The sequence below is a fragment of the Pipistrellus hanaki genome, assembly GCF_964339955.1.
Source record: "Pipistrellus hanaki genome assembly, chromosome: 9".
Lineage (NCBI taxonomy): Eukaryota > Metazoa > Chordata > Mammalia > Chiroptera > Vespertilionidae > Pipistrellus > Pipistrellus hanaki.
Window position 1 is genome coordinate 51,577,423 of NC_140511.1, and position 21,207 is coordinate 51,598,629.

General features: G+C 41.8%; 1 protein-coding gene across 1 annotated transcript in view; it reads left to right on the forward strand.

Annotated features, from left to right (window-relative positions):
* SPON1 (spondin 1) overlaps positions 1–21,207 on the forward strand; it is a 252,535-nt gene that overhangs the window by 131,905 nt on the left and 99,423 nt on the right. Inside the window, exon 6 of the mRNA XM_084893979.1 lies at positions 18,354–18,502. Coding sequence (XP_084750105.1) covers positions 18,354–18,502 — 149 coding nt within the window. The remainder of the gene's footprint in view (positions 1–18,353; positions 18,503–21,207) is intronic.

A 21,207-nucleotide genomic window follows, 5' to 3' on the forward strand; every position in this document is an offset into this window, starting at 1 on the left:
ACAGATGGGCAAAACCCTCCAGTTAGGGGCTTTGCTGCAGTCCTAACCCTCAGGACCTGCGTGTGTGATCTTATTAGGAAATAGGGTCTTTGCAGATGGTCAAGTTAACGTGAGGTTGTTAGGGACAGTTCTTATCCGTACGACTGGCATCCTTATGAGAAGAGGAGATTAGGACAGAGGGACCACCATGTGAGGACAGGAAGAAGACGTCTACAAGCCAAGAGACTCCTGAGGCCACCAAACCTGGAACAGGTCTTTCCCTAGAGCCCTCAGAGCGAGCGCAGCCCTGCCCACACCGTGATCTCAGATGTCCGGCCCAGAACTGAGAGAGAATAAATTTCTTTGTTTAAGCCCTCTTCTTCCCCCCTCCCCCCCTCCCCCTTTGCCACACACACAGAGATTAGCTGTCTTCCCTAAAGGGTGACTTCCAAGAACTGTCATGCTAACTGTTGTTCATTGCAGTACAAAGTGCGCAGCAAGATGCCTGGCACACGGGAGACACTCAAGAAACCTGAGAGGGGCTGAGGAAGGCAGACACTGACATCTTCTGAGAATCTAAAAAAAGGAACAATGTTCTTTTCTCTGTGGACAAGAGGGGCAGTCATGTCTTTCACCTCAAAGACAGAGAGAAGAGTTATCTATTCCTCTGGACCCCATCAGCATCAGCATTTGATCCACACCTACATCATGGCACAAATCCTAATGGGCAAAAAAGTATTCATCAATCTGTCCCCTACACTAGGCTACAAGCTCCCTGAGGGCAGGGGCCGTGTCTTCTTTATGGCTGTGTCACACTCTCACCACCGATGCAAAGCAGAGTAGACACTATGAGTAGGAGATGGATGAAAGGACAAATGAATAAACTGGGCTTCTGGGTCCACTCCATCCCTTGTAACGATGTCACTGAAATGTCATATAGGATAGAATCTAAACCAGCTCTAAGACTACCTTAAATATATTCCGCTTTCTTTAATCTATACAATCTGGAAAAATCTCTCATATCACCTTCAACCTTGGGGCATGCAATTATAATCAGCGTCTTCAAGGTACTATACTTATTAAAAATAATATTGGACAAAATTCCTCATGATCCTTTTTGTCACCCTCGAGTCCCTCCCTAGTGTCCTCTTTGCTATTTCCCCACCTTCTATAATATTTTTATGGCAGACCCCGGAGGAAGGCATTGGAGTTGGTTGGATCATCATTGTATCCCCAGTTCCATCCAGCACAGGGTCTGACATAGAGTACATGTTCATTATGTGTTATTTATTGGGTTTGCTGGGGGGGGGGAGGGAAAGTCTTCTCAATTTTTAAGAAAATATTCTATCTACTTAAAAAATAATCCTAGAATGAAAGAATGGGTGTGTTCTAAAAACCTTAGTAAAGTTACTCAGAATTGTACACACATAACTCTGCTGAGGCGAACAGCATGTATGTGCTTATGTTTCCCAAACAATGAATTGAAAATATACCCTGAAGAATTGTTTATGCCAAATAAGGCTGACTATTCATGGTCATGACTAGAATTGCTGCCTGTTTTGTGCCAGCCGGTGCATCCCTGCCAAAGTCCTCCCAATTTGCAAGGATTCTTGGGTTTCGCTTTGGAAGTAAAGCAGGAAAATGCCTCTTCAACCCAATTTATATGCATCTAATTCTTCATTAGCGCTTGCTTAGGCTACCCTGATTGGAGCAGCATCCTGACTCTGTTTTTGAAAGTCCTATTTTGGTTGACAAAGTGGCATGGATTCCTACCAAAGGGCATGGAAACAAGCTAATAGAATTGTGATGCCAGTTGGGGTTCTGAACACACAACACTTGGGAAATGGTTCACACTGTTTCTGTGCCAGAGGCACCCACTGAGAGGTTGTCAGTCAGATATTTCCATCAGCCAAAGAGAAACATCAGCTCCCCATCCTGGCGGCTACTGGGCCAAAACTGGCAGATTGAAGGAAAAGGGGAAAGCTGGCAGGCCGAGGTGGCATAGATCTGCTAATCACAGCTACTGGGATGATATGCTTGGAGTAGAACAACATATGGCGCTTCCAGACGAAGTGCTCCGGAAAAGTGAACGGAATGGGGACCTTGAGCCCCTTCTTCAGTCTCATTCCAGCCCCTGGGGTTGTGGAACCAGTGGTTTTCTTTGTTTGGGAGAATTTTTGCAGGAACTGAGGAACCCATCATTGTCCCCATTCTAACAAGGCCTTCACGTCTGATTGGTTAAGTGTGTGGACTCTGGAGCCAGACTGAATCCTGCCTCTAACATTGACTATCTTTGAGATGATAGACAAATCACTTAATTGCCTTCTCTGTGCCTCAGTTTTCTCTATAAAGTGGGGATTAAAAACAATACTGGCTTCACAGGACTATTGTGAGGATGAAATGATTTAATATATGTAAAGAGTTTAGAAGAGTGCTTGGCATATAGTGTTATAGAATGATTAGCTATTGTTATACCTCATTGTTTTGTGATCCAAGTATTGCCTTAGATCCAAATTTTCATAATTAGGTCTCAATCTTCAGACACTTATTGATTCTATGGGTATCTAGGGACTGCCTAATCTTTGGCTAGCCTTGCCCTTAATATTGCCTTTTAGCTCAGTACCAGATGCATGGAAATGTTAGCGAGACCCACGTAGGAGCCTAGCTTTGCCCCTCCACGGATGAGGTCTCTCCCTTGCTCCTACCAATTGCTTCAAGTTCTGGAATTCTGCCTCTTAGAGCTGTCAGAGATGCCTGATGCTGGTGTCCCTGGTGTCCCCTAAGTCTGGGAGGTCCCTCACCTGCCCAGTCACCTCCACTACCAGTTTCTCTGTCTTATCTCCAAGCCTGGTCTGGTCTTAATTCTGACAGCACCCTTAGAGTTTGTTCAAGCAATGAGTAAATTATTCAACCTTTTATTTCCCTCTGAGGAAGAACTGGGAAGCCGAACCTTATCGCAGGAATGTGTGCTGTCCTTACTATGGTCATTTAATCTCTAGGAAGTTTTTTTTTTTTAAAGAAGAAGGAAATATCCCTCTAACCATAAACTGTCCCGACAGTCTTCTGCCTAGGATTGCACAAACAGAACTCCTCCATTTCACTAGAGCTCCGGGGAATAATAGGCCACCAGCTGCCACCTTGGGCTGCAGGTTTGGAAACTTGAAAGGAATTTTCCGTGCTGATTACCGCTTTCGCAGTGTTCTCAGCTGCCAGCATATGGTGGTGGGCGTGGGCCTGAGCCAACTTTTGTGTTTCTAAATAATACGCTGTTCTCCATTGCCAAAGAACTTTGGGCATTCGTCAAACAACCACTTCCCTGCATGTACCTACTATGTGCGGGCCTTTAGAAAACAAGTTACCTCTTCATGTATTTTTAAAACGATTGGTGGGAAAGCAAAAGTAAATTGAATACTCAAGGCAAAACAAATACAGTTCTAATACTACCAATGCGGAAGGAACTTGGTCAAGGTCACAGACTCCAGAAGAGGTGAATTCAAGATTTAATTGCATCACCCTGGACTAACTGGGCTAAATCCACTAAACCTGACAAGTACTGGTCTAATCTTGTGCCCCTCTGCAATTTGTACTCTTGGCTCCATAGCCATCTATGTTCCCTGAGAGCACCCTGCGCGCTGTGATCTCTGGGCCTTTACACATGTCCTGTCATGTGCTTGCAGTACCTGCCCTGCCATGCCCCCTTCACCTGGCTGATTGCACGCAACCTGTACATTCATAACATAAACCCCACTCTTGGAAAGCCTATTCTATTCCGCAGTCTAGATTAGCAGCCCTCCTCTTTCCTGCTCGAGCCTTGTGGTTTTCTTCTCACAACAATGTCCATGCTGCATTATAACTGCCCATTCATGTGTCTGAGCCTCCCTCTTATGCTGACCAGCCCTTGTCTAGTTTGGCTCAGAATCCCCAAGACCTTGCATGAGGTGCAGAGTATATATAACATGTGGCCAGTGAGTTGCATTAAGATAAACCAAGCTCTTGCTCTACCAAGTTGCCTTCGTGAGAGGTCAAATCTCAGAATAAAGATCCCAGCTTTGCATTTCCCAGCTAATGGCTCCATGCAGGCTGAGCTCCTGGCCCAGGGCACCTGACCTCTGATCTTTAAAATGCGCTAAGGTAACTTTTGCCTCTTACAAACTCACAGCTTATCTCAGTCATTTTCCCTGTCACATCCCCATTACATGAGAATTAAACTTCGGGTTCCTATACAATGCAGCTCAAGCCTGGGGTAGTCCAGAGTAAGCTTTGAGATACAAGGAAAGAGAGGTAACGCTGTATTCACTTTCATCTTTTCTTTGTTTAAAGTGAACTTTTAATTGAGACATAACACACATATAGAAAAGTTGGTGAATGTTAAGTGTACAGCTCATCATTTGCCATTCATTTGAACACATTCATGTTACCAGCACAAAAGTCAGAAAATTACTCAAACTCCCCTTGTCCCCTTCCAGATTTGCAAAGGGCAGCCGTCTTCTTAAATTCTATCATTGAGTAACTTTACTTGTTTTTAAACATTTTGAGGATGGAATTTTATAGCATGTACTCTTTAGTGTCTGGCTTCTTTTGTTACCTTTATAGTTTGTAAGATTCATCCACATGGTTGCATATAATTTGGGGGTTTTCCTTTTCATGGCTGTGTAAATGCGCCACATTTCATTTATCCATTCTAATATGGATGAATATTTGGGCAGTTTCCATATTGGCGCTATTATGAATAGTGCTGTGTAAGCAAGCATTCATGTGCATGGCTTCTAGTAAATACTGGTATATGCATGCATTTCTGCTGGTTATATATTAGGAGTGGAACTGCTGGGTCATAGTATACGTAACCTAGTTTTAGTAGATGCTGTTCAATAATTTTGCACAACAAAATTATTTATATGTAGTGATGTAGCATTGTGATTTCAATTTCTTTTATTTTGATTACTATATTGATATTCATCATTTGGCTAATCTAAAGTGACTGTTTTTGTCTTTTGGCCATTTTTTTCTATTGAGTTATCTACCTTTTTCTTATTGCTCCTTAGGGGTTCTTTATATATTCTAGATGTGAGTCCTTTGTCAAATGTATATATTCCAAATATCTTTTTCCATTCTGTGGCTTGTCATTTTATTCTCCTAATCTTTGATGAACAAAAGGTTTTAATTTTAATCTATCCCATATAATCTTTTTTCTTTGGAGTTAGCATTTTTTGTGTCTCACTTAAGAAAATTTTTGCCTTCCTCCAAGTCATGAAGACTTTGCTCTATAGTCTCTTCTAAAAGCTTCATTGTCTTTACCTTTTGTATCTAGATCTTGAGTTGATCTGTAATTGAATTTTGTATGACTTGAGATAGGGGTCAAAATTCTTTTCCCCCCAGAATTATTTACTGGAATGCCCATTCTTTCCTTTCTGCATTAGAATCACCTTTGTTATATATCTAGTGGTTGATTATATCTGTGGGTCTATTTCTGGACTTTGTTTTCTGTCATTCTGTTTCATTGGTTCAATTTGTTTGTCCTTCATAACTGGGAATGTTAGTCCTCCAGCTTTGTTCTTCTTCAAGATTATTTTGGCTGCTCTTGGTTCTTTTCATTTCTACATAAGTTTTAGAAACATGGTCTCAATTTTTACTTTTTAAAAACCTGCTGTTATTTTAATTGGGTGTATGTTAAATTTGTGGGAAAATTAGGGGATATTTGGCAATTTTGGATTATTGACTCTTCTAATCAACATATATGTTATATTGCCCCATTTATTTAGATTTACTCTAAGTCAGTGGGCAGCCAACTCATTAGTCAACAGAGCCAAATATCAACAGTACAACAATTGAAATTTCTTTTGAGAGCCAAATTTTTAAAACAAACTTCTAACGCCACTTCTTCAAAATAGACTTGCCCAGGCAGTGGTATTTTGTGGAAGAGCCATATTCAAGGGGCCAAAGAGCTGCATGTGGTTTGAGAGCCACAGTTTGCAGACCACTGCTCTAAGTAAACGTATAGCTTTTTATGGAGAAGTCTTTTCATTTTTCACTATACTTATTCTTTAAAATATATTTTTATGCTATTCTAAATAACAGCTTTTTAAAATATTAATTTAAACTTGTTTGTCACTTGTATTTAGAAATTAAGTTAATTCTTGTATATTGATCTAGTATTCAGAGACCTTGCTATATACATTTATTAATTCTATTTGCTTATATAGAGATTATTTTGGAATTTCTTACAAACATAATTATATCTTACCACAATTACTTTCTGATCCTTATGCCTTCTATTTCTCTTTCTTGCCTTGTTGCACTGGCTAGAATTTCCAGTATAAGGATGATCAGAAGTGGTGATGGTGGGCATTCTTGCCTTGTTCCAATCTTGTGGGAAATGCCTTTTATTTTAGCAGTAATTGTAGGGAAAGCTTTTAATATATTATTAAGTATGATTTTTGCTATAGTTTTTTTGGTAGCTATTTATCAGGTAAAGAAAGTTCCCTTCTGTTCTTAGTTTGCTGAGATTTTTTAAAATCATAAATAGATATTGAATATAATCAAATACTTTTTCTGCATCTGTGAAGATATTCATATAATTTTTCTATTAATGTAATGAATTATATTGTTGGAATGTTGAATGTTAAACCTCTGTTACATTTCTGGAATAAACACTATATGATTGTGATATGATGTACTTTTTCTAAATAACTGGACATAAGGCCAATATTTTGTTTGAGGTTGCTGCATCTATGGTCATGAAAGAAATTGGGCTCCTATCTTCCCTTTTACCTTCAATTTTGAGGTGTGATTTTTTTTTTTTTTTACCTCAGCTTGACTCCTCTTTCATCCTATATATAGACTTGCTTCAATAGACTTTGCTTCTATTATTAGCTTAACAAACTTTCTCCAGAGCCTCTAGCTTCTCTCTCACTGGCAGAACAAAAAGTCTTCCCAAAGACAAGGTAATCATGATTTTAATCCTGGTTCAACCACTCACAAGCAACATGCCCATTGGCATTCTCTTCAAGCCTCTGTTTTCTCACCAATGAAATGGGATTGAAAGTAAGTTAGAGGATACATATGAAGCAGCCAGAACAACCATGTGCTCAGTAATTACTCTTTCTTCTCTCTGCTGCCTAAATACTTTTTAAACACTGAAGAGCAATGGCTTACTATTTACAGGGTACAGCTGACAGTTCAGATGGAAACCTGAAAAATGAACTAATGGGGTTGGGAGAAGTTCTCTCTTTTTTGTTTGTTTGTTTGTTATACTTTTAAAAAATAAAGTTATTTATTGTTCCTGCTAAGTTTTTAAATACAAGCTCTTAGATTTTTAAAAATAGATAAACATTGCTAGAATTTATCATCCAAAGTGCTACAGTTTCTTCCCTGGGGTTTCAAACTCAGATGTTAATGGTGTATTAAGCATTTGGAAGGCGTCCAGAACTACAGCCTCTCTCCCATATATAACAATGTTTATGTGGAAAAGTCAGCTTGGAAGGACACTTTTAAATAAAGTTCCCTTTTCTAGAAATATAACCCCTATGCTATTTGTCAGTGCACAATAAACTTTTAACCAGCCTCTACAGTAGCAATGGAGAGTCTGTGGGGTGCCCTAAAATTATTCTTTGCCTCTAAAATGAGAATCACGTGGTTGTCGAGGCTTTAAGAGATGTCTAAATAAATCACAGTCAGAAGTTCAGAAAAATTGTCCCGGAAAGGCTGAGTTTGAAGAAGGCTGAAATTGATGATGTCAAGAGCCAATACCTACAATGTTGTCAGAGGCTGGACAGGCACTGTTCTATTTAACCCCCTGGTATACCCACTCCAAGATCTGATTCTGGTGATATCAGAATGGCCTTCTAACTATATCTGGACTTAGTTCAAGCTCTGGATCCCTAGGGAAGTAGTAAGGGTGTGGCCTTCGCAGATCTTATTATAATCTCAGCTCTGCCCCTTGCTAGCAGCTCAGTTCCCTCATCCATAACACGGGATGGTAACTGACCTACCTAGTATGACCATTGTGAGAACAGCAGGATGCTAGCTAATTCCTGTGACAAGCATGATGCTGAGAATGTGTTCAATGAATGGTAGTGGTTGTGATGATAATGATAACAATGACAGCAATGGTGAAGACAATGTCCATAACTTTGGAGAGAGGGGTGCCTCTCATCTAATCTCCAGACTGTCACTTTTTGGGTCTCTGGGCCCAGACACATGATCTTACTTGATTTGAACCATGTCTCAATTTCCCCAAAAGCAGAGCTTGAGGTAAGGACTTTGGTGCAGACACTTTATATAGAATATGATCTAGGAAGCAGGAAAGAAGGCATTAGGGAAGAAGGAAAGGGGAGGAGGAGGAATCAACCTAAGAGTGCATTCTGAAGTCATTGTATCTCTGAAAAGTGTACAGATGCCTCCAAGAATTATCCACCTCCCAAATTTGTCAGCTAGCACCTGCCCCTCTATGGATTGCAGATGGTCTTCAGAAGCACTAACATCCTAGCACTTGCTTATAGGCCAACCAGGCCTCAGAACTTCCGAGAGGCCATGAGGCAGTAAGTGGAAAGAAGCACAGTACATCTGACATGCACACTGACAGTGCGAGTGTGGCCCACACCTGCCACCATTGTTGTGGCTTAAGTGAGAGGTAGATGTAGATGAGTAATACAAAGCACCAAATACAACTGCTGTTGGCCAAATCTTAGTTCAAATTCATTGGCTCTTCCTGCATGCTGTCTTACCTTGCCACCTGTGAGAGACCCCAGTCCCCGGTAGGGTTTATCCTCTTCTGCTTCCACTTCCCAGGAGGGGTTACCTGCACACTTGGTCCTTGAACTTAGCAACAATCCTCAGATCTTTCCTAGATTCCAGAACTGTGCTATCCAAATTGATGGCCACTAGACACACATGGTTATTTAAATTTAAACTGGTTAAAATTAAATAAAATTTAAAATTAGAATTCTCAGTCACACTGGCCTTTTTTCACTGTAAGTGCTCAATAGCCACATATGGCAACTGGCAGCCATATTGGACAGTGGAATATAGAGCACCTCCACCTTCACAGAAAAGCTCATTTAAACAAAACTTCTCTAGAGTGATCCTGCATGGGTCTAAATCCTGGCTCTGTCACTTATGAGTATGCCGGGAGCTAATTCCAGCATGTCATAAATGCAAGAGTTTCATCAAAAGGTTGATGGAACTTGGAGACTCAGCAAGGGCTGAATCACATATGTTATTGCCTTTTGGAAATGACTAAGGGCATTTCCACAAACCTGAAAAGGGTGCATAAATGGTTGCTTGCTGCCAGACAGCTGAGGGCATTTCAAGCTACATGTTATTGCCTCCTGCTGGCCAAACACCTGAACAGCCATAGGGAGTTTCCCAAATTTGACAATGGATTCTGTATACTAAACCTTGTCTTTCTTTAGGATAATTTGTGTTAATAAACAGCAAGGGGTCCAGAGAGACAGAGGACTTGGTTCCTTTAGCCAAGCTCCTCTGGCCCCCCAAAATGTCTTCCAAAATTATGTTTCATCTCTGGACTCTTTATTAATTTATACACAGTACCTTCTCCAGATTCCTGAACCCTTTTAAATGCTGGATTAAGACCACCACCACCACCACCACCACCACCCGCATTACTAGTACTTGCTGGATAACTAGGCAAGTCACTTAAACTTTCTGTGCTTTAATTTCCAAATCTGTCAAATGGCCTTGTTCTAAGGATTAAATAAATAACAATATAAAAAGCACATAGTAAACTCTCACTAGCCATTTTAATTATTATTGTTTTCCTGTTTCTAGGGCAATTCATATGTAAGACAGACAGTTGTTAAAAACACTTCAGCCCCAATCCAAGTTCTGGGTCCTGTGGGATTTATCTCTGGGCTCCTAAACTATCTCTAGACTCAAGAACAGAGATGCTGCGTTGGCCCCTGCATCCTTCTAAGCCTCTTTTCAGTCTCCCACCCTGACTCCAGAAGGGAGAATTGGAAACCTCATTGCAAACTTCTGACAGGGGCTCTCATGGCTGCTTCTGTCCACATACATGACACATTCTGCTGCCATTTCCTCACCCTTTGCTCCACCCACCTGATGGGTTTCTACTATCCCCCTCTCCAGAGCTGACTGTGACCTGAACCACAATTAAGTTGGCCATACCACCTGGAAAATTAAGCTATCTTACAAGATTTTGCTTTATCCTAATGGATAGGTCCTGTGCATGCTCCAGTTTGTTCCCAATCCTCATCTTCCTAGGAGAAATGGAATATTAATATTAAAAGTAACATTTATTAAATATTTGCTATATAACAGAAACTGTACTGTTTTCTTATGGTTTCCTTCTGTAATAGCCATAAGAATCCTAACCTGTAGGTGCCATTGTTATTTCTTTTTCACAGATAAGAAAACAAAGTCCTAGAAAACATAGGTATTTTTTTCAAGGTCATACTGCTAGTAAATGATGCACCACAAATCAGAAAATGCCCAGGACAAATCTAGGGCTCACCTCTTATGTGTCCCTTCTGTCGAGGATTATAGTCCTTTGCTGTCTGTTTTCCAACATCTGAAAACTGGAGTTTCACATATTTTGTCCAGTTTTACAATTATATGCTAAGGCTAGTCTAGTGCCATTTACTACATAAGAATAAGAAGCAGAAGTTGTGTGAGCATATGTAGATTTGGGAGTTGCCTTCAGACAGGACTGTCTCTTCTCTGCTCTACACTACCTTCAAGATAAAATAAAAACTTACTGTTAAGACATTCCTATCCCTTCATGATATCCCTGGCTAACTGGCTTCATCACTGATCATCCCATTCTTACAAATACAAACACACACACACACACACACACACACACACACACACACACACACACACACTACTTGACCAACTTGTGGTTTTCCATATACCTCTACATTTTATTATGTACATACTGGTCCCTCTGCAAAAATACTCTTCTCCCTATCCTGTAATTGCCTTGCTAACTCCTATTTATCTTTCAGAATGTAGTTCAACTATCTAAACTTCCAGGAAGCCCATTCTGGTTCAGTCAGTGTTTAATGTTCCCTTATCTGTGCTCTTACATCACTCTGTTTTTGCCTTTATCAGAGTTCTGTTGCACATAGCTGATTGCAATTGCCTGTTATAACCTGTCCTTTATGCCCTTTACCCTACCCTGCAGATTGAACATCTCAAGGACAGGGGCCAAGTCTGATTCTTTTCAGGGTCTCCTTGGAGTAGCACAGGTTTTAGAAAACTTTTTCTACACAGGGCCAGATAGTAAATATTTTAAGGGGGTTTGCAGCTAGACAGTCTCTCTGTTGTAACTACTTGACTCTGCCATTGTAGCATGAAAGCAGCCATAAACAGTAAAAAAATAATATGTAAAATAAAACACTTTATTAGAACAAGAACAGCTAATGGGTTGTAGCTTATTGATCCCTGAATTAGCACATAGTATATAGGATGTCCCAAAAATGTATACACAGTTTGGATAATTACTAATTCCAATGGGTTAAATCTAAAAAGAAAGAAACATCTATTGAGCTATCAGAAAAAAATTGTGTATACACTTTGGGGGTATACCCTGTATGTCTATTAAATGTTCATTCAATTAATTAATTTAATAGAATATTATTGTTGGAGGCCTCAAGGAAATACAAAAAAATATAACCAATTTCATAAGTGCAAGAGTTGGTTCTCAATTGAAAAAGTGACACTTTTCTTAAAACCTTGAGGAAGGAAAAAAGGCTAGCTGAGCAACAGAAAGGTGAGGAATTTCTGGCCTAATTGACATATTTCCCCATGCAGAGCTTTTTCCAGGAGGCCATACTGGGATGAGATCCTGAAAACCAGAATGGTTTGGTTAGAGCAAATTTTTGAAGCATCCAAGAGCAGGAAGAGCCACAGAACAAGCACACGCTGTGTCTTGGTCAGCACCCAGGGGCAAAGCCAGAGGAGCCAAGTTCTGTAGCCAATTCCAAAGTATCAAAAACCATGCAGATTCTGGAACTGAGCCTAGGATGAGAATAACAAGGGCAAGAGGAAAGTGAGATCCAAGATGACTTTTATGAATAGAGCTGGCAGGTCCACGGCATTTTTTCTATTGGTCAGTGGCCACATGGTGCATGGGTGAGTCTTTGGATGGTTTGACCTTGGCCTTCTCAGAAGAGTTAAATGATAAGGTCATTTACTAAAAGATAAAAGGCAGGAGGAGGCTAAGACAGAGATCAGAGGAGTTCTGGGGTTGCTACTATAGCAAATTACAGGGTCTCCCCCACCCCCACCCCCCCAAAAAAAAAAAAAAAAGATTTGCTGAGGCTGAGGTTAGATAACTGGATGCTGTAGTAAACCAGTCACCACGTTGTAGAACATTCTCCAATGAAGTATTATAAATGAATGTCAAGGAAATGAATGGGCGGCTTTGTTCAGGCTTGGGATTGGCAGGGGAATACAGCCACTGTCAAAGCAGGCCAGGAAATCTGGGCTGTCACTGAACACCTGCCGTATGCAGAACATCTCAGGGAATCCATTTTCCCTGCAGCGTGCCGCCTCCCACATCAGCCAAAAAGCCAGACAAAACGCTCTTCTTTTATCAGTGATGGCCTTTCAGGCATCGTTGTGAACAATGGTAATTTAGCACCAGCAATGACAACAGAAAAGGTGTCAGAAATAAGGTTACTGCACATACATTCAGGATATATGTCCCTGGAGTGGCATTGTAGACAAATGTACCAGGTTGGCTATCGGTATCTCAAACTCACGTGAATAATCACTCCTTCCTACCACTTCCCACCTGCCTCTGTTCCATCTATGCCTCATCCAAGCTATTGGGAGTAAATATCTAAACCCAGATATGTATAGGCCAATGGGACACTGCCAGAATGAGACTGAGGCATGCTAAACCAAATAGCTGTGGCCATACCTGAGAGCAAAAGGGGTTGGTGATGGTCTTGGCGTCTTTGCCATTGCACCCAAGACTGAAGCCTCAGCGTTTCACCAAGGACCCCAGTGGGAATATTCCTTTAAGAAGGCCTCAAGCATTTACTTAGGCCCCTATCCCCAGACCTTTTAATAATGGGGCTTCTCTCTCTCCTCTCTTATTTCTTGGAGGATGGTGGGGCCCAAGACTAAACTTCTCTGTGTCCCCTTTTACTGGATTATGCTTAACCACCTTATTCTGCAGGCCCCAGACCACTGTGTCATATTTAGACAACTCTCTACCATTTTTTCACATTTAGGTTCTTGCATCTGACCTTTCTATCTCTACCCACCAGTCCTAAGTCAAACTGCTGCCCAATCACCAACTCAGATTCTCTTTGGTTCCCATGCCTTTCAGAAACTTGTCTGGGTTTGCCCTGCCTTGTTCCAATTTAATTTTACTCATTAACATTTATTAGCATCGAGCCTATTTTATGTGCTAGCCACTAGTCATTACTTCAGCCTCAAAACAACACTAGGAGGTTGGTTATGTCAATATTCCGACTTTATAGAAAAAGAAGCTGAGGTTGAGAGTGATCATTTAAGCTAGATAGTTTCAGAACTGAGACTAGAGTATATGTTAGTCTAATCCAAAAATCAGAGTTTTAACTATTTTACCAAACTGTCTCCCAAAGATTGTCCCATCTTTCCTCTTATTGCTCATACCTTTGACCCAGAATATCCATTTTCTCTCCAATGCCCTAAGGCAGAACTTATACAACTCATTCAGGAAATGCCAGTGGGTCTCCTATTTGGTCCCTTCACCCTTGAGCCCTCTGGAGCGTATCCTGCTGAAGATGTGGTGCAGTGGGTGGAGAAGAGCTGGGCCCTGGCACCAGACCGATCCAACTCAATTCCAGTGTCTTCAATCATCTGTTTCTGTGATCGTGGATTAACTCAACGTCTCTGAGCCAAAGTTTCCTCATGTGAAAAATGAAAATTATAATTTCATCTGTATCAAAATGGTTTTATTTTTTGAGTGTTTAATGTGATAATGTTGGTCAAGTCCTTGGCACAGAGCCTGGCACATAATATCATCTCAATATGTAGCTATTGTCATTCTTCCCAGAAGAAAACTCCCATCATGTTTTCCCCTTTTACCAATGCCATTTACCATGACAGGCATTCAGCACCCTCCCACAGCCTGGCCCTGGCTTTCTTTTTCATCTTATTTCTTTGTCTTCAACTCCTCAGGCCACCAAATGGTCTTCTCTGGTTCCTGGCCTCTCGGGAGGATGTAGAGAAAAGAGTGTGTCTTCTGGGATCAGGCAGACCTGGGTTTGAACCCAAGCTTTGCTCATCACTAGCTCTGTGAGCTTGGGTAGGTTCCTTACCATCTCTGGGACTCAGTGCCCTCATCTAGACAATGAGAGTGAGGTTGTTGCGAGCATTATATCTAGGAAAGCATTATACCTAACACCTAATACCCTTCAGTAAGTGTTTAATCCTCTTATCTATTTTTTTTTTAATAGAATCCTTTCCTACTTCCCAATCTTCCCATGGGAGCCTCCTTCCAATGAGAACATTTCTTAGGTCCCCCCGCTTCTTCTGAATTCCTCTTGTGGATTCCCATAGTGCTTTCTGTCTATAATCGTTCAGAGACCTTTGTTTTATACAGTTTTTTCAAGTTTTCATAGTTCTTTCCAAAACTAGCCCAATTACTTTGCACAACTCTCAGAGAGGCAGTGAAGCCCAGTAATTATTCTCTTTTTATTTCCCCCAGTGCAAATTGATAGTTGCAGAATAGCCACAGAGATGCAGATTGCAGAATGGGGGATATAGTTGATAATGTCGAGGTAGCTGGGTATGGGGCCATGTGAGTGCTTGAGGCAGCAGGGGGACCACTCTGTAGAGTGCACGGTTTTCTGACCATTTGCTGTTGTACCTCTGAAACTGGTATGAAATGGTATTGAATGTAAAATGTGGTTGAAAAAAAAATTTTTTTTTGAAAAGGTAAGCTGAGACTCTAAGAGATTGAATGGCTGGCTCGTGGTAATCATGCTTTTCTCCCCTGTATCATTCTGCACCTGAATGATTGCCCCTCACCTAAAATCATGTCCTTTCAAATTGTTTTTCAATGGTTGCCTGGCCTGTTCCAACAGGGAGGGTGCAGTCTGGTCCCTCACCCTAGCCTAGTGCCCTGAAGGTATCTGTCATGTAGCTGATGTTATTCATGTGTTAAAATGTGAATTAATGTGGTATGTTGTAAGATCATTGTAGAAAGCTTACAACTGTATTGACTAGAATGTCTAACTGGTCTAATGAATTTATTGAAGGGTAAGAAACCACAAAGGCATCATACTCTTGAGGCACTTGCTTCTTTGCACATGTGCCTTTAGACTGAATCGTTGGATGTTAGGGGAATTTGGAGTAAGCTGCTCCATCCCCAGTGCTCTGTGTTCTTGTTTCTGTAATAACCCTGACCATGCTTAATTGTAAGTAATCTGCTTATCCATCTGTTTCTCCACCCCTAGACTATGAGTCCCTCTAGAGCAAGCACCATATCTAATTCCTGTCAGGGTCTATGGCCAGCCACTACACTTGGCACAGATTTAATGGAAGTTGAATGAATAAACCAGAAAGACCCATCTGGGCCCATCTCCTAATCCCCCTATGACTGTGCTTGTTTCCATTCTCTTATCCTGTTCCATATTATCTATTTCTTATCTTCTTTACTGAATTAAGGCAGGTTTTGTGTTTTACTCATTTTTACAGTCTCCCTAACAACCAGGGAAGGAGGAAATGATAATTATTGAGTGTCTATTGTGTTGCCAGTAGTAATTGCACATATATTATATCCCTTTTTCAATAATTTAATTTAATTCATATAATAGGTTGATAAGGTAGGCATTATCATTCTTGAATTATAAAAGAGAAAGCCAAACAAAACTCAGGGAGATAAAGTAATTGGAATTTGACCAAGTTTGCACAGTTAGGAAGTAGCAATGCCAGGACTTGGATCCCTCTCTGTTGGTTTTAAGACCAATGCTTTCTTTTCTATTGTTGGTTGATGTTTGTTTCATAATAGTATGCAGGATAGCTAAGTGCGTTAGCCCAGTAGGTGTCAGGAACTATGCTGAACTGAGATTTTAATGTAATCACATTGAATCCAATCTGTACAAACCTGCTCCCAAAAGCTCCAAGCACAGATACTGCCACCTTCCCACTGGATCATTTGGATGAAATGCTTTAGGAAATGTGTACTGAGCACTCACACTGTATCAGGCACAGTGCCAGGTACTGGGGATGCAGTGCTGAAAACAAATTCTATCAGGGAGCTTAAGTCTAGTGGGAAAGCAGACATGTAACAAGTGATTATTATTTTTGCTAGAGGAAACCTATGACAAAGGTTTCAGTCAGTCTTGGGAGGCTTCTGGGTATCACGAAGGAAGGATGAGTTGGCCAAGTCAAGAGCAAAGAAGCACGAAGGGACCAGCATGGGTTAAGCCACTGAGGTACAAAAATTGTAGGTAGGATGCCAGACCAGCATGGCTCAGTGGTTGAGCATCAACCTATGAACCAGGAGGTCATGGTTCCATTCCAGTCAGGGTACATGCCCAGTTTGCAGACTTGATCCCCAGTGTGGGCTGTGCAGGAGGCAGCAGATCAATGATTCTCTCATCATTGATGTTTCTGTCTCTCTCTTCCTCTCCCTTCCTCTCTGAAATCAATAAAAACATATTTTTTTAAGTTGCAGGTAGGATAGGTCTGGAACAAGGGGGCATTTTGATGGCACAGAACAAGGGGACCAAGAGGTGCTTTGACTGGTTTCCCTGAGTTCACATCATGAACCAAAGGCCAGCACTTGTTCCTGTTCTTGCTCTTACTACAAGCAGTGCTCTTGGCTGAGATGACAGCTAGGACATTCTCCTCACTCAGGAAGTGAGGGAGAGCAATAGCTGGCAGCGTCTCCATCTGTCTTCTCTAGAAACACAACAGATAAACACAAGTTTGCATCTCCCTGATGTGTGGGAAATAATGAGCAAGCAGTTGGGCAGACCCACATGGTGTTGTCGTCTGCCTGGGGTGGGGCAAGGCTGCCCTCAGCAGGCCAGAAGGCTGGCTTTGTGCCCATGCTCTTAATGTGCCCCTGGGAGCAGGGCCTATGGGGTAGCAGGTGGCAAACATAAACAGGACCTAGCCCTGATGGGAGTCATTTCCTAAGTGGTGGGTTGCAGTGGAGCGTTCTGCCCACACTGGGCCACAGGTGATGAACTGCAAATGTCAGTTGTGGCCGCCCAGTGCAAGTTTTCCTCTTTCCTATGCCTGAAAATGTTCTTAAACTGAAGACTTTTAAAACCCAACCAAAGAATGGCAGAGAACTAAGTCAACCCTATGATGAATTGTATTTAACTTAGTAAGATATATATATATATCTACATTCATCACATGCAAAGCAAACCCAATGTCACACTGATATTGACTCTGCTCCTCTCTCTGGGACTTTAAAAAAATCTCCAGGTTAAGATCTGTCTTGGTCCCACCCAGACCTTATTCTGCTCTCCTCTTGTGTCGATCATTAATTCCCAGGGCCTATGTCCCACAACAATCATCCTCCTGCATGATCCTCACCAAACCACAGTGGACTGATCACTTCCTCATATGCCAACTGCCTTTGCATCCTTCAGCATGGCTAGCCTGCCTTCCCCAACCCCCATGCTGGGATGCACAGAAAAGCCAGCTAAAGGCAACAATGCTTATTCCCCAGAATTGTAAGTCTATTTCACACTCTACCCCTTTACTTTTTGCTCCTTGCTGACCTCCCCAGCTCTGCACTACAATTTTGCTCCCTCTAATGCATTCTCTACACTGCTGCCTGGATGATTTATCTGAAATTCAAATGTGATCACATCACTTCCCTACACAGAGCCCTTCTGTGGTTTCAAACCCTTTCAAATGGCATCCAGACTCCTGAAGTATTTAGAACAAAGCCATCCATGAGTAGGCTTCCTCCTGCCTCCCTGGCATTATTTCTTACCTCTTCCCTTGACAGTTTGTGACACAGCAATGCTAAATTACTTATGGCTCCCCAAACACACAGTGTTATTTAATCTTTCTTAGCCTGCCAGAAATAGTATTGCCTCTCTATTCTATCTTACAAATTTGATCAGCCTTTAAAATTCTCTCAGCTGTTCCCTTCTCTGAAATCCTTCCAAATGAAAGCCATCATTCTGGGCTGCCTCTGTGTCTTATTCAGTCATCTACTGTTGCCCTGTCTGCATGTTCCCAAGACTTACCTGTCCATAGGGACTGTCTTACTCATCGCTGCATAGCACAGGGCCTCGCACCAACCAGGTGGGTAGCCAGCTCTGGTTTAGTCATTGTCCAATTATACTTCCGCCCCATCATTAAAGGGCCTTGAGTTTGAGCCACAGCCACACTGACATCTGCATCCTGATTGGCTTTCCTAGGTCGGGCCAACCACTGGTCTGCGATCATTGGTGGATCCCACTCCAAGAATTACGTGCTGTGGGAGTACGGAGGATATGCCAGCGAAGGCGTCAAACAAGTTGCAGAATTGGGCTCGCCCGTAAAAATGGAGGAAGAAATTCGACAACAGGTAAGAAAAACAATCACAGAATAACCCCAAACCAGAAATGCTATCAAAGCATTCTTTAGATTTCTTTCCCAGGATCTAGTACAATGTGCTGGAAAACTGGTACCCAGGAAGCAGAATCTATTGATGAGCCTGGAAGGTCTGGGTTAGGTGAGGACAGAGGCACCAATGCCCATCATGTTGTCCTCCTCTGACTGCATTTGTGTTTTCTTTCATTTGTGCTAAAAGCTGCTGCTGTGGCCACATTGTTGGGGCACTGTCTCTGGTTTCCTGAGAATCTATGTGGTGGCTTATGATTTGCTTACCATGATCCTTGAAAGGTTCAAGGAGTGATATCCTGGTTGTCTAAGCCAAAACTGCCATTCCCAAAGATAAACATTTGAGGTGTTTGGTTAATTAAGCAGGCATTAATTCTAATCATTGGAGACTGAAGCATCTTTCAGGTACCATGTGCCATGTTATGTGGGTTTAAGAGCTGTACCATTATTTAGGTACCAACTCCCACCACTGAGACAAAGGAGAAATAATTTGTTCTGATGAGGGATCTTGGAAGAAGAGCTGTATTTTCCTCTGGCCATTCACAGGCTGCCCTGTGGATAGGAGATGGTCCAGTTTTGGCCATCACTACCCACAAAATCCCTTTGGGCCAGAGAGAGAAAATGCAGGACACCCCAGAGACAATGGGCTCATGTCTCCTGATATGCATGTGTCCACAGACCTGAGCAGCAAAGGAAGCTGAGTGCAGCTGAGGTGCTTCCCCTGGAAGTCACACATCTGGACTCTTAGCCCCCAAACACCCTAAATTGAATGCAACAAAGGTCACCCTCATTCCTACTTTAATCCCCTGAGAAATTTTTTTGGACCAAAGCCCCCAAATGCCCAGGAATCAGCTTATGTTTCTTATGAATTCAATTTAAAATCTTTTCTCCATTCTCGGGGAGGGAGGAGGATGGGGAATGTAAAATGTTTAGCCAGATGTTTTAAGATTGCTTGTCATGTATTCATCACAAGTCTATCTGACCAACTGCTCAGTGTTCCTCTGACTCTGGCTGTCCTGCCTGGTAACTGGCATCACTTATTCAGGCCGTAGCACAGCTACGCACATTGTCAAAGTCATGGCGGGCTCCTATTGGTCCCAGTCTGTCCCACTTGTCATGGGAGTGGGAGGGAAGTCTCTTGTTTGGGATCCTGAGGATCCATCCTTATTTCTAGTTCTCAGCGTTGGAATTGTGATACGCTGCCTTGTCAAATTATGTCGTGTGGTATGGGGGAAACCATGTGTTACAAATAATGGTTGAAATACTGAAGTTTGCAAATAAGTTATATCCAAGGCAAGGGCATCTTCATAATAATGCCAGTCTCACTTGTTCGCTACCTTGAGAGTTTTCTGGAAAAGAAGGAAGCATGTGTGAATGTGAGACACTGAGAACGTGTTGTGCTGGTAAACATATCTGTCAAGTGTCATAGCAGCAAAAAGGTTGATAACTGATGGACAGGGCCCTCAGCCTTAGAATGCTCCCCTTAGGAAAACATTCTTTGCTTGGTGTGTTCTGAGCCAGCACACCTAGGACTGGCTTCAGTACCACACAGGTGATGCCTGCTTGTCCTGGCTGGCTAGTGTTTCTGACATTATGTCATAGTCGTAAGTTTAACTGTTGATACTGCACATGTCGATAAAAAGCATGTCTCCGGGTCTATCACTGTCCTTCAGGTCCCCTGTGTACTAGACATGTACCTTGAGCTCTCACTTCCAGTTTGAGAAGACAACATATTGTCATTTTTACAGATAAGGAAACTGAGGCAGTCAATAGCTAGAACTTGAACTCAGGTCTGTGTAGCTCCAAACCCTATAGATAGTTCCAGATATTAAAGTTGCAGGGCCTTGTGAAAATGTCAGTTGCCTTGTTCAAAACTTAAGATTTTCATGATGATGATGCTGTGAATTTCATAACTTGGGACCTGAGAACATGTGGGTCTCCCACCCACTACACTGGCTCTGCCCATCCACCTTCCTGGCCCCACACAACTACCCAAGAGAGAAACTCCTCTTGCCAGCCTCTGACATAAGCCTGTTTCCAGAGCTGCACTAACAATGCATCGAACTCCCGTCTCCTTAGAAAGTCAGTTAGAGAGAGTGATTTTGGGGCCCCTTCACTTCCAAACACGTCATGGTTCTATCGTTCCTGCAAGCATCCAATTTATTATATTTTTATGTAAGTCAGGTAAGAAGCAACATAAAAAGGAGCAGAGGTGGGAATCTTCCTAGAATATAAACATGTCCCCTGAATAACCGGGAACTTGTTTGAACACATCTACAAACTAACACAGTGTTCTGAGCCTTTAATACTTTATAGCCTACCAATCACTCTATCAAAGAACCCGAGTCCAACCAGGATGAAAATAAAAAGCCCTTTCTTCCCAAGAAAGACATTTATATGCTTACCAGCCTTCTCGTATTATAGACTTACTGCTCACTGCAAGTGTCAAGGGCATTAAAAAATCACAGTAGAGATTGTTGGAGGTAAATCTTATGCTAATGCTTTCAAACAAATGAACAAACCAATAATCCCATCAGTAGTGGGAAATTGTGATAGTATCATTGAGTATAAATTTTAATGTTAATATAACTTCAGAAACCTAGAAAATTCATAAAAACTTACAGCAGTGTTATTGGCAATAATGACACTGGTGGCTGAAGAGAGTGGGGG